Below are 13,805 nucleotides of genomic sequence, written 5' to 3'. Positions count from 1 at the left end.
CTTTCGCATTAAGTAAAACGGTTAATTTGGGAGGACGGAGGGATTACTTGAGCGGAAAATGTCACTAGTTTTCCACGGTGTAGGTGACATTTAGAAATATGAAGAGGGCCTCTACTGACAGCACTTTTCCATGTGTTGCTTTCAGTGAGTCAGTGCACAGAGAGGTGAGAAAAACATTGCTTTCCAGACATACATATTTTTAAAACCTATTTTCAAGGCTATCATGACTTCCTCATTGTGTTTTAATCTCATGCTTATCTCTTCTGAGGTACTGGATTTGCTGGTCACATAAGTCTGTCTATTCTGGAATTCAAGAGTCTCAAAGTGTACATTTATATAAAACTGTTAATGTTTTCATCTTGTGAGACATTTATTCTTGTCTCCTCCTCTCATTTCAAATGACATTGCATTTAGTTCCCATTTTTTTCACGTACTATGTTTTAATTCCTACGTTGCATTAAATGAACACAGATTTGAGTTCAGTTTTTCGCCAAGGACTCAGAAAACTCAGAAATAAAACAAAATAGCAGCACAGATGAGGGGAAACATTCAGATCTCATGAAAGATATGCCTAGGACGATTTCCATGTTTGATTTTACCTTGTTCTTTGCTGTACGTCATCAGAAGACAGAAATTTCGGGACAAACCGCAGATTGCTCTAGTGGGCAGCGCCTGGAGAGAACCAAATCTTTCTCCGTGCGGCTGGCTGAAGCAGACCACAGGTACTGGGGCACTTGGGGAACCGACATACTCCCCCCACTTCAAGCCTTTTATCCATGACAAAGGACTCTACAACCGAGGAAAGTAAAAAGTACAATTTAAAAAAAGGTAGTAAATATAGAATCACTTCTAATTTAAACTCCAAACAGAGTAAGGGAAAGCAGCCTGATTATAAGCCCTTTGTGGGCAAGAATTATTTTATAATTTTTTACTTCCCCCGTGCTTAGCATATGGAAATATGTGTTCTTGGTTGCTAGACACAGTGATGAACAAGACACATGAAGTCCCAGTGCCCGTGGAGCTGTCTGATAGCCGGGAAGCAGGGCAGACAACAACTAAACAAATACATACACAAGATGTCAGCTGGTGCAAGTGCTATGAAGAAAGTCAAAGAAGGGGAAGAGGACCAAGAGTGACAGAGCTGCCCGTTTAGACGCGGGGGTCGGGTAAGACTGTCTGCGGAGATAATGTCTGAGCAGACACCTGAGTGAAACGAGAGAGCAAACTGGGGTTCTATCTGGGGACGGCCACGCCAGGCGGAGGGAACAGCCAGTGTGAAGGTCCTGGGGTGGGAAGGAGGCAGGTCCGTACACGTTCCCACTGCAAACAGACATACTGCTCAGGTCCTTCATACTCGCCAACTTCAACTAGTTAATGAGCAATAAGTATAGTGGCAAATTAAATGGCGTTTATTACTTTTCAGGGACGTACTGTTATCTTGACATGTTAAAATAATAGATTCTAGCTAAAAATAATGACTCTGGTAATGACAATGACTAAAATGATTTGTAAGGCTTCAAAAGCATATGAGTTTCGTTGACAAATAAACACAAAACAAAAAATACAGCTTTCAACTATGAAACACAACACTGGTGGTCTGGGTTCAGCAAAACAACACTCTCTCATATTGATGTTTTAAAATTTAAATTTCATTTTTACTAGTTGTATAAGTTTTGTTTGTATTTAACATGCAAGTTTGATATATATGAGCTCTGAGCATAAAGAACTTACATTTAGTGTTCTATTTGTGTTCTACCTTTAGTGTATTTAAGAAGCATTATTATAAGAAACGACTATCAAAGCAAGATCTGTAAAAACCATGTTCTCTTAAAGTGGCTCCCAGACGACTGCAGTTCGACATCCGTGCTTTACTTTATCTCCAAGACCTTCACAACCTCTTTCCCTTGCCTTTTCATTTTCTGCGATTTCCTTCTGCAAACCTTTGTAACACTTCACAATTCACAATCTCCCATCTTTGCTGCTTTTATAATGAAGAATTTAGTTGAGGATTAGAATCCATTTTACTCTTAAGGCTTGCTTGCTTTATTTTTCTATTTCAGAGTAAAAATTATACCTATTTCCCATTTTTTTTTTTTTTTTTTTTGCGGTACGCGGGCCTCTCACTGTTGTGGCCTCTCCCGCTGCGGAGCACAGGCTCCGGACGCGCAGGCTCAGCGGCCATGGCTCACGGGCCCAGCCGCTCCATGGCATGTGGTAACCTCCCACACTGGGGCACGAACCCGTGTCCCCTGCATCGGCAGGCGGACTCTCAACCACTGCGCCACCAGGGAAGCCCCCTACTTCCCATTTTAAGAGGCAATACTTCTTATCATTACAACCTGGAGGGGCCAAAAAAACATGTACGATTTCCCCCTTCATTGTAAACCCAAACATTTACACTTCTGGTCAGCACCTCTGCTGGAAGATAATAACCAGGAAGGACCACGCTAGGCATGTCTGCACTGGCACAGCCATGCTCAGACTCTTCCCGAGTCCTGGATGTTTCCTTTCCTCTCATTTGCAATGCCTGTTATGTCACTGCCTGGTGAGGCTCTCCCCAGTAATGACCCTCAGGGACGTTACAATCCGACCTGAGCTCCCAAAGTACTCTCTTCATAGCGCTAACGCAGCATTTCCTACACACAGAACGTAGTGCAGGCATCTGTGTTCACTGGCTGGCACTCACCTTCAGGCCGGGACTGTGCTACTCACTTCCCTGCCCCTAGAGCCTGGGAGGGGACCTGACAGCTCAGGAGTTGAGCCAGTTTTTGCTGAATTCTATTGAAATCCAAATGACATACCGGATAGGGAACTTCCTTGACCTGTTCTCTGGTTTCCCGGAAAGCAAACTGCACTAACAACCCCACGGCAGCAGGAAGCTCCCCTTCGATGTTGAGCTTGGAGCCAGGTCTGCTCGCATGGGCCGACTGGAACAGCTGACGAGGGGTCTGGCCGTAGGTTTTTATCATGGTTTCCAGTGCTCGTCTCTGAACTGGATCTTCAACTGCAGAGACATCCATTCCAAAATATGTCTGAAGAATAAAAGAAAACGAGAGGTATGTAAAAAGCAAGACTTGGAGATAACACTGAAGGGGAAAACAACAACTGTTTTATTCTCTAGGCAATGGTTTACTCTTCTGTTTCAAATGAAAAGGATTTTAAAATGTTTTTGAACAGGTTAACAATCATTAATAATCAGAATAGGAATTGAGATCAGAATAGGAATGATCAATGCTTCTGAATGGATGAATGAAAATAATGCACCTTGACTGGTGCTAATTAGGTATGTTTATAAAATTAATTTTTAATTTAAGAGAATATCATATAAGACTTTATTTATCTGCACACCAAAGGAATCCATCAACAAAATGAAAAGACAACCTACTGAATGAGAGAAATTGCTTGCAAATCATATATCTGATAAAGGGTTAGTATCCAAAATCTATAAAGAACTTACACAACTCAGTAGCAAACCCATGTAATTGAAAAGGGGCTGCACTGTTGGTGGGAATGTAAATAGATACAGCCACTATGGAGAACAGTATGCAGGCTCCTTAAAAACTAAAATAGAGCTACCATACGACCCAGCAACCCCACTCCTGGGCATATACCCTGAGAAAACCATAATTCAAAAAGAGTCACGTACCACCGTGTTCATTGCAGCACTATTTACAATAGCCAGGACATGGAAGCAACCTAAGTGTCCATCAACAGACGAATGGATAAAGAAGATGTGGCACATATATACAATGGAATATTACTCAGCCATAAAAAGAAACAAAATTGAGTTATTTGTAATAAGGTGGATGGACCTACAGACTGTCATACAGAGTGAAGTAAGTCAGAAAGAGAACAAATACCGTATGCTAACACATACATATGGAATCTAAAAAAAAAAAAATGGTTCTGAAGCACCTAGGGGCAGAACAGGAATAAAGACGCAGATGTAGAGAATGGACTTGAGGACACGGGGAGGGGGAAGGGTAAGCTGGGACGAAGTGAGAGAGTAGAACTGACATATATACACCACCAAATGTAAAATAGATAGCTAGTGGGAAGCAGCTGCATAGCACAGGGAGATCAGTTCTGTGCTTTGTGACCACATAGAGAGGTGGAATAGGGAGGGTGGGAGGGAGACGCAAGAGGGAGGGAATATGGAGATATATGTATACGTATAGCTGATTCACTTTGTTACACAGCAGCAACTAACACAACAGTGTAGGGCAATTATACTCCAATAAAGATGTTAAAAAAAATGGGAAAAATTATGGAACTTTTCTGCAAAGGAATATTATAAATAAATAAAGGAATAAATTAAAAAGAAAATGGCGGGGGGCGGGCAGAGGACCTGAATAGACATTCTTCCAAAAAAGACATACAGACGGCCAACAGGTATATGAAAAGATGCTCAGCATCACTAATCATCAGGAAAATGCAAGTAAAACCACAATGAAATATCATCTCACACCTGTGAGAATGGCTAGTATCAAAAAGACAAGAGATAGCAACCGTTGGCGAGGATGTAGAGAAAAGGAAGCCCCTCTGCACTGTTGGTGGGAATGTAAATTGGTGCAGCCACTGTGGAGAACAGTATGCAGGTGCCTCAGAAAACTAAAAATAGAGCTACCATATGATCCAGCATTTCCACTTCTGGGTATTTTGAAAACACTAATTTGAAAAGATACATGCACCCCTATGTTCATTACAGCCTTATTTATAATAGCCAGGACATGGAAGGACCTGAAGCATGCACCAATGGAATGGATGGAGACAATGTGGTAAATACATGCAATGGAATTATTACTCAGCCATAAGAAAGAATGAAATCTTGTCACAACACGGGTGGACCTTGAAGGTATGATGCTAAGTGAAACAAGTCAGACAGAGAGACAAATACCATACAAATAAGTATGATCTCATTTATATGTGGAATCTAAACAAACAAAAGACCAAGCTCATAAGATTGGTGGTTGCCACAGGTGGGGTGTGGGCAAACCGGTGAAGGGAGCCAAAGGTACAAACTTCCAGCTATAAAGCAAGTAAGTCCTGGGATGTAACGTACAGCATGGTGACTGCAGTTAATAACATTGTACTGCAGATCTGAAAGTTCCTAAGAAAATAAATCTTAAAAGTCTTCATCCCAAGAAAAAAAATTTTTGTAACTACGTATGGGGTGGATGTTAACTAGACTTACTGCGGTGATCATTTTGCAAATGATCGAAATCAGTATGCTGTATACTGGAAACTAATATAATGTATGTCAATTATACCTCAAATTAAAAAAAAAAGAAAAACTAAATGAGGTTTTTCTTTGGTCTTGTCTTTCAGTGAGAGTTGATGAAAAATAATCAGGTTTTAAAATTCAGTTGACCCAAAATAGCTTCTGCAAGCAGGTTAGTAGGTGGCTCTATCTTTTCTGTGGCTGCCTGTCAGATATTGGTCAGAAAACTAGAGTCAGGGAATTGGTGAAAATCATTTCAAGTGGTCAACAAAATCAAAAGAGACAAGAGAATGCAGCTATATGGCAACACGAAGACTGAAGAAAACTAGGGGAACCCGCCCCACCTCAATTTCTCAATTCCTAAAAATGAGAACTAGAAGTTCAAAACCATCTGTGTCTGCCTGAAATTACATGATATCCAAATGCCCTTTTGTCCTTTGATGGGAATATGCTCAAAGAAAGAGTCTGATTCCTCTCAAAACACAATGGCTGGTGTCACAGGATGACTTTGTGTCGCTACCCCATCTTGAAGATGTCTAAGAATATCAACTATTGAGATATATTTTCTTACATACAGAGACATTAGTAAGGAACCAAGATTTTTGTAGGTCTATATCTCTTCTCCTGTCTGGGCTGAAGAATCAGGATTCTAAACACCAGCATCACTGAAACCCAAGCAAAGTCTTTGTGCTTTCCACCCTGTAAGCTCAAGAGCAACTCATCCATGCTTTATTTATCCTTGGAGAGGAATAATTGAATTCTGATTCCCTCTCTCTGTGTTTGCTGTGCAGGTTTCCACCTACATTGCTGAACCTGACTAGAACCTGGCAGTGAGAAGGCTGTAATGTGAGGTATATCCTTCCAGCCTCCCTCAGCCAACCAGGCAAAGCTGTCAACGGAGGAAGCGGGACAGCTTCACCTCCCCAGCAAGGGGCAGAAGACTGGATGAGAAACAAAGTCAAGGTATTCCATCTTCAACCAAAACACTGCAGAGAGGTTGGCACACTTAATGTTGCACGCGACTGGTGTCCTCCATGCTGTCACCTTTCTTAGGACGTGAAGCTAGAGGGAAAGGGGGTTAGGGCAATGATCAGTCTAGAAAAGGAGTAAAAATTCAGGATCTGTCACTGTCCTTTTCTTTCCCACCTAGTGTTTGTGTATATATATATAAAGACTTCATGTGTAATACTAAATTATTGAAAAAGTCATTTGTCCAAAGTGATACATAGGAAAAGGTATATAAAAATGAAATTGCGATAGAATGTTAGTAGGTAGCTTAAGAGACTATTATTTAGGTTCTAATGAAAACTGTAAGTGGATCTGAAAGAGCAGCAGTGAAAATTGCAAGCTTTTTAACATGAAGGGTGTTGTTACACTTTTCTTCTTAGTGTTAGAGTCAGATGGAGGGTGATGTGCACTTACTTTATTATTTTTAAAGCTAGCAGTCAGTAGCTGGGTATAGATCTGTCATGCTTGTGCATCTCGCTTGTGTAATTTAACTTTTAGCATTGAATCAGTCAGCAAATTTCAGTTTTATATCTGCATAGAACATCTCTATAAATACCAAGAAAAAGTTTCAAAGATTCTTCAGAAGTTAATCTTCAACATCCACTCCCCTCGCCACCACCCTCGCACGACCACAAGGGCTCAAATACCTGTTATAAACGCTTATCTAAGCAGGCTCATTCCTAATGGTTGCTTGATTTAATATACTCGAAAATTCAAATGAAGAATGGAATAATCCGGTATTCAGGACTCTTAAAATTTACTTTAAATTAGTATCTTTACGTTCTTTGGTATCAGTTTCTAGTGAACCCCATATATTGGTGAATGACGAATTAAGATCAAAAGGCATTTTTACATTCCTCTTAAAATATTTTTTCTATTTTTTTTAAATTAATGAATGAATTAATTTATTTTTGGCTGCGTTGGGTCTTTGTTGCTGTGCGTGGGCTTTCTCTAGTTGTGGCGAGCGGGGGCTACTCTTTGTTGCGGTGCGCGTCCTTCTCATTGCGGTGGCTTCTCTTGTTGCGGAGCACGGGCTCTAGACGCACGGGCTTCAGCAGTTGTGCCACGCGGGCTCAGTAGTTGTGGCTCACGGGCTCAGTAGTTGTGGTACATGGGCTTAGCTGATCCACGGCATGTGGGATCTTCCTGGACCAGGGCTCGAACCCGTGTCCCCTACAATGGCAGGCGGATTCTTAACCACTGTGCCACCAGGGAAGCCCCTACATTCCTTTTTACAAAGTTAACATTTATTTGCACTTAACTGGATGGCAGACATTACCCTGTATGCATTTTCTTATTTATGAGGCTGGTATTATTATTCACATTGTACAAATTTGTACATTAAGGTACAGAGAAGTTAAGGTCACACTGCAGGTCACACAGTAAGTGGCAGAGTCACAGAGTGAGGATTTGAACTCAATTGTGGATTTAGAGACTATGTGCTTAATTGCGACACTTGGTTTTGTCCCATGAATTGAGTTTTATTAAATTTCTAGAACAGGACTTCCCTGGTGGTCCAGTGGTTAAGACTCCACGCTTCTACTGCAGGGCGCACGGGTTAGATCCCTGGTCAGGGAACTAAGATCCCACATGCCGTGTGGCGCAGCAAAATAAATAAATAAATTGTATTTAAATTTTCTAGAACAATGGTATAAACTCTATCCTTTTTAAAGCTCTAAAGTCTCAAAGAATTAATGAAAAAAATCTAGTAAGATGAGAATTAAATGGTATATTTCAGCATGCAGATACTTTTAATGTGAATTTTATATGAGAACAAGTGAAAATTTGTCCCAGTATTATAGGCACAGAGTATATTGAGGTTAATGTCCAAATTTTTAATTGCTTTTAAAGTTACATTTTGCATCAAATATGAACAAAGTTCAAAAATTACACCTCAGTCTTTAAAACTTATAAAAATTTTATATACATTTTTATAGAGGTATATTTTACTTACAATAAAACAATACAGATTTTTATAGTACCATCCCATGCAACCATCACGCAAATCAAGGTATAGAGCATTTCCATCACCCCAGAAAGTTCCCTGGTACACCTGTGGCAGTCACTACTCTACTCCCCAGAGGCAATTAGATTGGAAATTATCTTAAAGAAATAAAGAACCATCTTTAAGATAAATTCCCCATGATTTCTACCACTAAGAGATTAATGTTCCTTGTTCTTGAATTTCATGTAAACGGAGTGGATTCATACAGAGTGTAGTCTTATGTAAGGCTTCTTTCATTCAGCGTAAAATGTTTTGGAGATTCATCCATGCTGTCACGGACATCTGAAATCCATTCCTCTTCACTGTTGAGTAGTATTCCACCTACCCAATATCTGGAATTGTTAGTCTTTTTACTTTCAGTCATTCTCAAGGATATAAAGTGGTAACTCATCGTGGCTTTAATTTGCATTTCCCTGATGACTAAAGATGCCAGCACCTTTATCATTTGCTTACTGGCCATTCATATATGTTCCCTCCCTATGTGAATCTTATTCACCTTCGTATCCCTAGAGCCTAGCAAAATAAATGTTTCCTGAATAGATAGATTTTTTTTTAAAAAAGGTAGACTATCTAACAACATTAAAAAACATATGTTGAGGTGTAACAATTCTGCTTCTAGGAATTTATCTTGAAGAAGTAAAGAGGTACGTAAAGAAATAATCTGAGGAATATTAATTTTAATAGCAAATGCATACTAACTAAATATCCAACAATAGGGGACTGGTTAAATAAATTATTGGATAGCCATACTTTGGAATAAATAGTATTAATATTATATAAATGGAGTGATACATATGTATAGATAAAAGTCTAGAAGGTGGTTTGATATTTATCTTTGGATGATGATATCAAAGTTGATTTTAAAATTTCTTCCTTTTGCAGTCTGTGTCTTATACATTTTTCTAACAAGGCACAAATATTGCTCGTGCAATAAGGAAAAATGAGGCCATTTAAAAATAGAACATGTATTGATATACAGGACAGTATGCAGAAAAGAGTTACGCGGCAGGCCTGAACTGCTCTCCTTGGGATGGCATGCCTGCAAATGTGGTCCTTGGCTGGTGTCTGGGAACATGGATTTCAAGAGAGTTCCCACCTTCTCTACCTGATAAGAGTGGCTCACTGCACCCAAACTGTACAAACAGTGTGGTGTATACTGAATACCGGTCTCCTTCTGGACGCCTGGAATTTCAGGACTTGTGAGAGAGAGGGTGCCTACATGACCAGCCCTCGATAAAAACGCTGGCACTGCATCCCTCATGAGCTTCCCTGGTAGACAACATCACACATGCCGTCACAATTTGTTTCTGGAGGAAGTGAGTGAGTTCCTCGTGATTCACTGGGAGAAGTCTCTTGGAAGCTTGTGCCTGGTCTCCTCCAGCTTTGCCCGGTGCATCTTTTCCTTTTGCTGATTTTGCTTTGTACCCTTCACTGTAATAAACCTTAGCTGTAATTACAACAATACGCTGAGTTGTTAAGTCCTCATCCAACCTGGGGATGGTCTTGGGGCACCCCTGACAGATAGTATCTTAGTTATTCTTAAAGAGGTAAGATATAAAACCTGAAAAATCTTGGGCAAGTTTAGTGTCTTTGTCAATTCTCTTTGATAACTTGGGTATTGTAACGTAACAGTCTAACCTTCTACCTTATATAAATGCAGAGTTTTAAAAGAGTCACTTACAGCAGGATGAAAAACATTGATGGCTTGGACAGAGGCCTTCCCTTTTTGCTTATACCCGAATACCAAGTCGATCCACTGACAGATGTTCTGGGACACGTAGTCAGACTCTAGAGCCTGTCTATGGATGAGGATAAAAAGACGAGGATCGTTACGTGCCCAAGGCGGGAGGTTGACGTGATTAACCCGTTCACCATTCTGGCGTACACCAAAATCGAAACCTAAAAGAGAAGAGTAATATCAATGTTTATCTCCCCCAGAGCATGCTTCCTTTCGCCCACTGAGCAGATCGTAAGAGTTCACAGAAACAGCTATTGTGTGCTCTAACCTGCAGAAGGAGCAGCGAGAGGATAGTAACACCGTTGCTCACCTGCTGACTTACCCCTCACAGAGCTACATGGATTAACGCTATCTATCCTAACTGAATCTGAGATCTTTCAGCTTTACCCTTCCACCGCTTTATATCATATTGAAAAACAAGCAGAAAATCATTGCCCACTAATTCCAATATTCCAGTTACCAAATCTTCAAATGCATCAAGTGAGAAAATATCTCAATTGTAAACCTGATTAAATAAAGTGAAGGCTTTTGTATAAGCATTTCTGAATGATTGGTGTTAACATATAATAAATTCAAGACTACTTATATGTAGTAAGTATTAGCATTCTGTAGTTTAAAAACTCAACGAATACAAAGTATACACATTCCTAGAATGAACTGTCTTAGTCTATTAATTTTATGGTAAATCTATAGGTCTGTTCTGATTTCATTTCCACTAAGCATTCCTGTGGACAACAAAATTATACTAACACACTGAGTAAGAGGGTTCTTCCGCGATGTAAATAAGGTATTATCTAATTGCCTCATTAGTCTGCTAGTGTAAACAAAAATCTCAGAAGTGTTTCTTTAAAAAATTGTCCTAAAGGAAATGCTACCTTTGAACAGAACTTTTTTTTGTGCTACCTTTTTTTTTTTTTAATGGACAGAAAATCCGAACACCATAGCAGAATCCAAATTTAAAAAGACCTCTTAAAAGCTAATTATGCTCCATGTAAAATTAAGTTGCTGTCTGCCTACTTCTGGATCTTGTGAAAACAGTTGGAAGGATCTTCACTAATTCTGGAAGTACTCTGAAATGATATGATATAAAATATAAACTAAGGGCTTATATAAAATTAATACGGGGTGGGGGTGAGGGTCACCTCAAAAGTCCCAGCAGTCATCCAACAGACAGCTGCAGGGTGACAGCGTTAGGATGTACTGGCTGAGCACCTCCATACTCTATGCAGCGGCTTCAGGGGAAGCGGCAGAGACTTACTGATTGATCAATGGTGATGAGGCATCTAAGGGCTGAGCCAGGAGGGGTTGAGCCACAGGGGGTCTCTGTGAACTCAAATCATTCCCAACTTTTTGGTGCTCTGGGGACACATCACAGAGGTAGACACTGTTCACCCAGAGCAGATGCCTGGAGGTACAATGAGAGGCCTATAGAAATGCTCATAGGAAATAGCAGGATGTATGCTATAGCAAGTTATCGTTTCCAAAAATGGCTGTAACACCACCTGCTGTTGTGCATGCTTTTCTAGAATCTTGCTGCTCCCCTATCAAATGGCAAAGTCTATGCTCCTTCCTTTTGAATGTGGGCGGGCACTTGTGACTACCTCACAAACAGAATGCAGTGTAAGTGCCACCGTGTGACTTCCAAGGCTAGGCTGGAAAAGGCCATGCAGCTTCTGCTCATCTCTCTAGGGACACTCGCCTTTGGAACCCTGAGTTGCCAAGTAGGGTGTCCGAGGCCGCCATGCTGTGAGGAAGTCCACACTAGTCCACGTGGAGAAACCACATGGAAAACCATGGACACTCCCTGAAGAGAGAGAGGCCCACCAGCCCCGTGCTGCTCTGTTCCCCTGGATGTTCCAGCTCCAGCCAATCTGAATGCACAAGAGACCCTGAGCCAAAACCACAAAAACCACTTGGCTGAGCTGTTCCTGAATTTCTGACCTGCAAAAACTGTGATGGAGAATACATTCAATGTTGTTTTGAGTCACTAAGTATTGGGGTTATTCACTATGCAGCCATAGATAACAGGAACATACATATAAGAAACCACAGAGGAATGTGGTTTTTGGACAGAGAAATGAGTCCCTGATTGAAAGCCACAAGGCAGGTACCCCCAGCTGCAGGTGCTGATATTTCACTGAGGCGTTTCTCACTTGGGCAACACTATGAAGCTTGCTCCAGGTAATTAGCTGCACGGATTTATTAATGATTCTCTAAGTAACTCCAGAGAGGCCAGTTAATATAGGAAAAAATTCTGAAGTCATTTGTCCAACATTAACCTCGCTAAAGATATAATTCTCAATTTCATGTATTTCCTAAAGGTCACATAAAAATATGAAATTAAGTAATGTAGGAAAACGACCCAAAGATACCCTGTAAAGGATTAACTGATCTTACATTAAAGAACAGGTAAGATTACCAAGATTGTCGGTCACTGGCATCACAGAAAATCAGATTTTACCTTCTAGTATTCCTTTTCATTATTAGATAACTCTAGTTAGAGTGCTTTATTTCTAACTTGGTCATTCCTCATAAAATCATTGAGATTTTGGTTAATTTACATTGTTCTTTATAAATTCATGACTTTTTTTATAATCAGCATATTATAACTTTTGTAATCAGAGAAAATAATAAAGCAAGTTCTGTAACAGAATTAAAATACATGTCTACAAATACTTTTAATAGTTAAAAGTTACAGTTTTCCAGATATACCTAGTCCTATAAAATATTTAACATCCTCAAGCTCACCTGGAAATAACATTATATACTTAATAAGTAAAGGTATTTCTCTTATTTGGGGACTCAAATTTTAGGACTTATAAAAGGTATTTTTATTTTTGGAAAATTATAAAGTAAGTACAAACCCTCAGAAATTTAAATTAGAAACGGTTTACTGTTATACCTTCACGGTTAACTAAGAATTCTGGAAGATAGAAAAACTCTGGGATAAGTTCTTTCACATCAGTCATGGACTCAAAAGAGGAGAGACGCCAGGTTGTGTTTGTAGAATGAAAAGTTCTGTCTGGGATGTCAAAACTCTGATCTGAAAAAATACAAATAACACACTTAAGACACAAAGACTTGATTCCATTTGAAACTTGTTACAATTAATTCACTTTCACTACTTCAAAAAGATTAAAATGATGTTCACTTTGTCCATAGTTTAAAAGAGATTATTCGTGTTCTTGAAAATAAATATTTCTCTACATAATTTGCGACTGCATTATGTTATTTTTAATCGGTATTATGCTTTCATAGTACATATAACTAGATAAATGTATATCACTTATTTGTTTAATTGATTACTGTCTGCCCAAGTAGAATGAAAGTTCTGTAAAAGCAGAGACCTGGGATATCAACCATACCGAGCACATTCTAGGAACTGGATAATCATTTATTTACTGAATGAAAGAATAAGGAAGGAAAAGTTCAAATAGGTAAAATAAGTTTTTTCCCCCATCAAGAAGCAAGATTATTTCTTTACCTCTTTTCTTCCCTCTTTTCTTTTTTTTGGGGCGGGGGGCATTACTTTTTAGATGTTCTAACTCTAACCTAAAAAATTAAGTAAAACTTCCTATGAATGAAAATAAAACTAAGAATACTTACTCCTTTGTTAAGTTTTTCTGGTGAACACTATTAATAATCAAGAACTGAGTTTTGACCCTGTCTTTTCTGTCAACAGCTATCAGACTTTCTATCCTAGAATATGACATGATATCTAAAGACCAGCCCTTGAAAACAGCAGCAGCATGGATGCTTCTTCAGAACCATGCTGTACCATCCAAAACGCCTCTCAACTTGCCGAAATTTGAACACATCTTTTTATCTGGAGA

General features: G+C 39.5%; 1 protein-coding gene across 1 annotated transcript in view; it reads right to left on the bottom strand.

Annotated features, from left to right (window-relative positions):
* LYST (lysosomal trafficking regulator) overlaps positions 1 to 13,805 on the bottom strand; it is a 148,637-nt gene that overhangs the window by 20,133 nt on the left and 114,699 nt on the right. Inside the window, exons 43-46 of the mRNA XM_082854235.1 lie at positions 12,875 to 13,015; positions 9,916 to 10,133; positions 2,802 to 3,032; positions 600 to 789 (exon numbers count right to left, since the gene is read on the bottom strand). Coding sequence (XP_082710361.1) covers positions 600 to 789; positions 2,802 to 3,032; positions 9,916 to 10,133; positions 12,875 to 13,015 — 780 coding nt within the window. The remainder of the gene's footprint in view (positions 1 to 599; positions 790 to 2,801; positions 3,033 to 9,915; positions 10,134 to 12,874; positions 13,016 to 13,805) is intronic.

Source organism: Leucopleurus acutus, assembly GCF_964270905.1.
Source record: "Leucopleurus acutus genome assembly, chromosome: 14".
Taxonomy (NCBI): Eukaryota; Metazoa; Chordata; class Mammalia; order Artiodactyla; family Delphinidae; genus Leucopleurus; species Leucopleurus acutus.
This window is presented reverse-complemented; position numbering and strand designations above follow the sequence as displayed.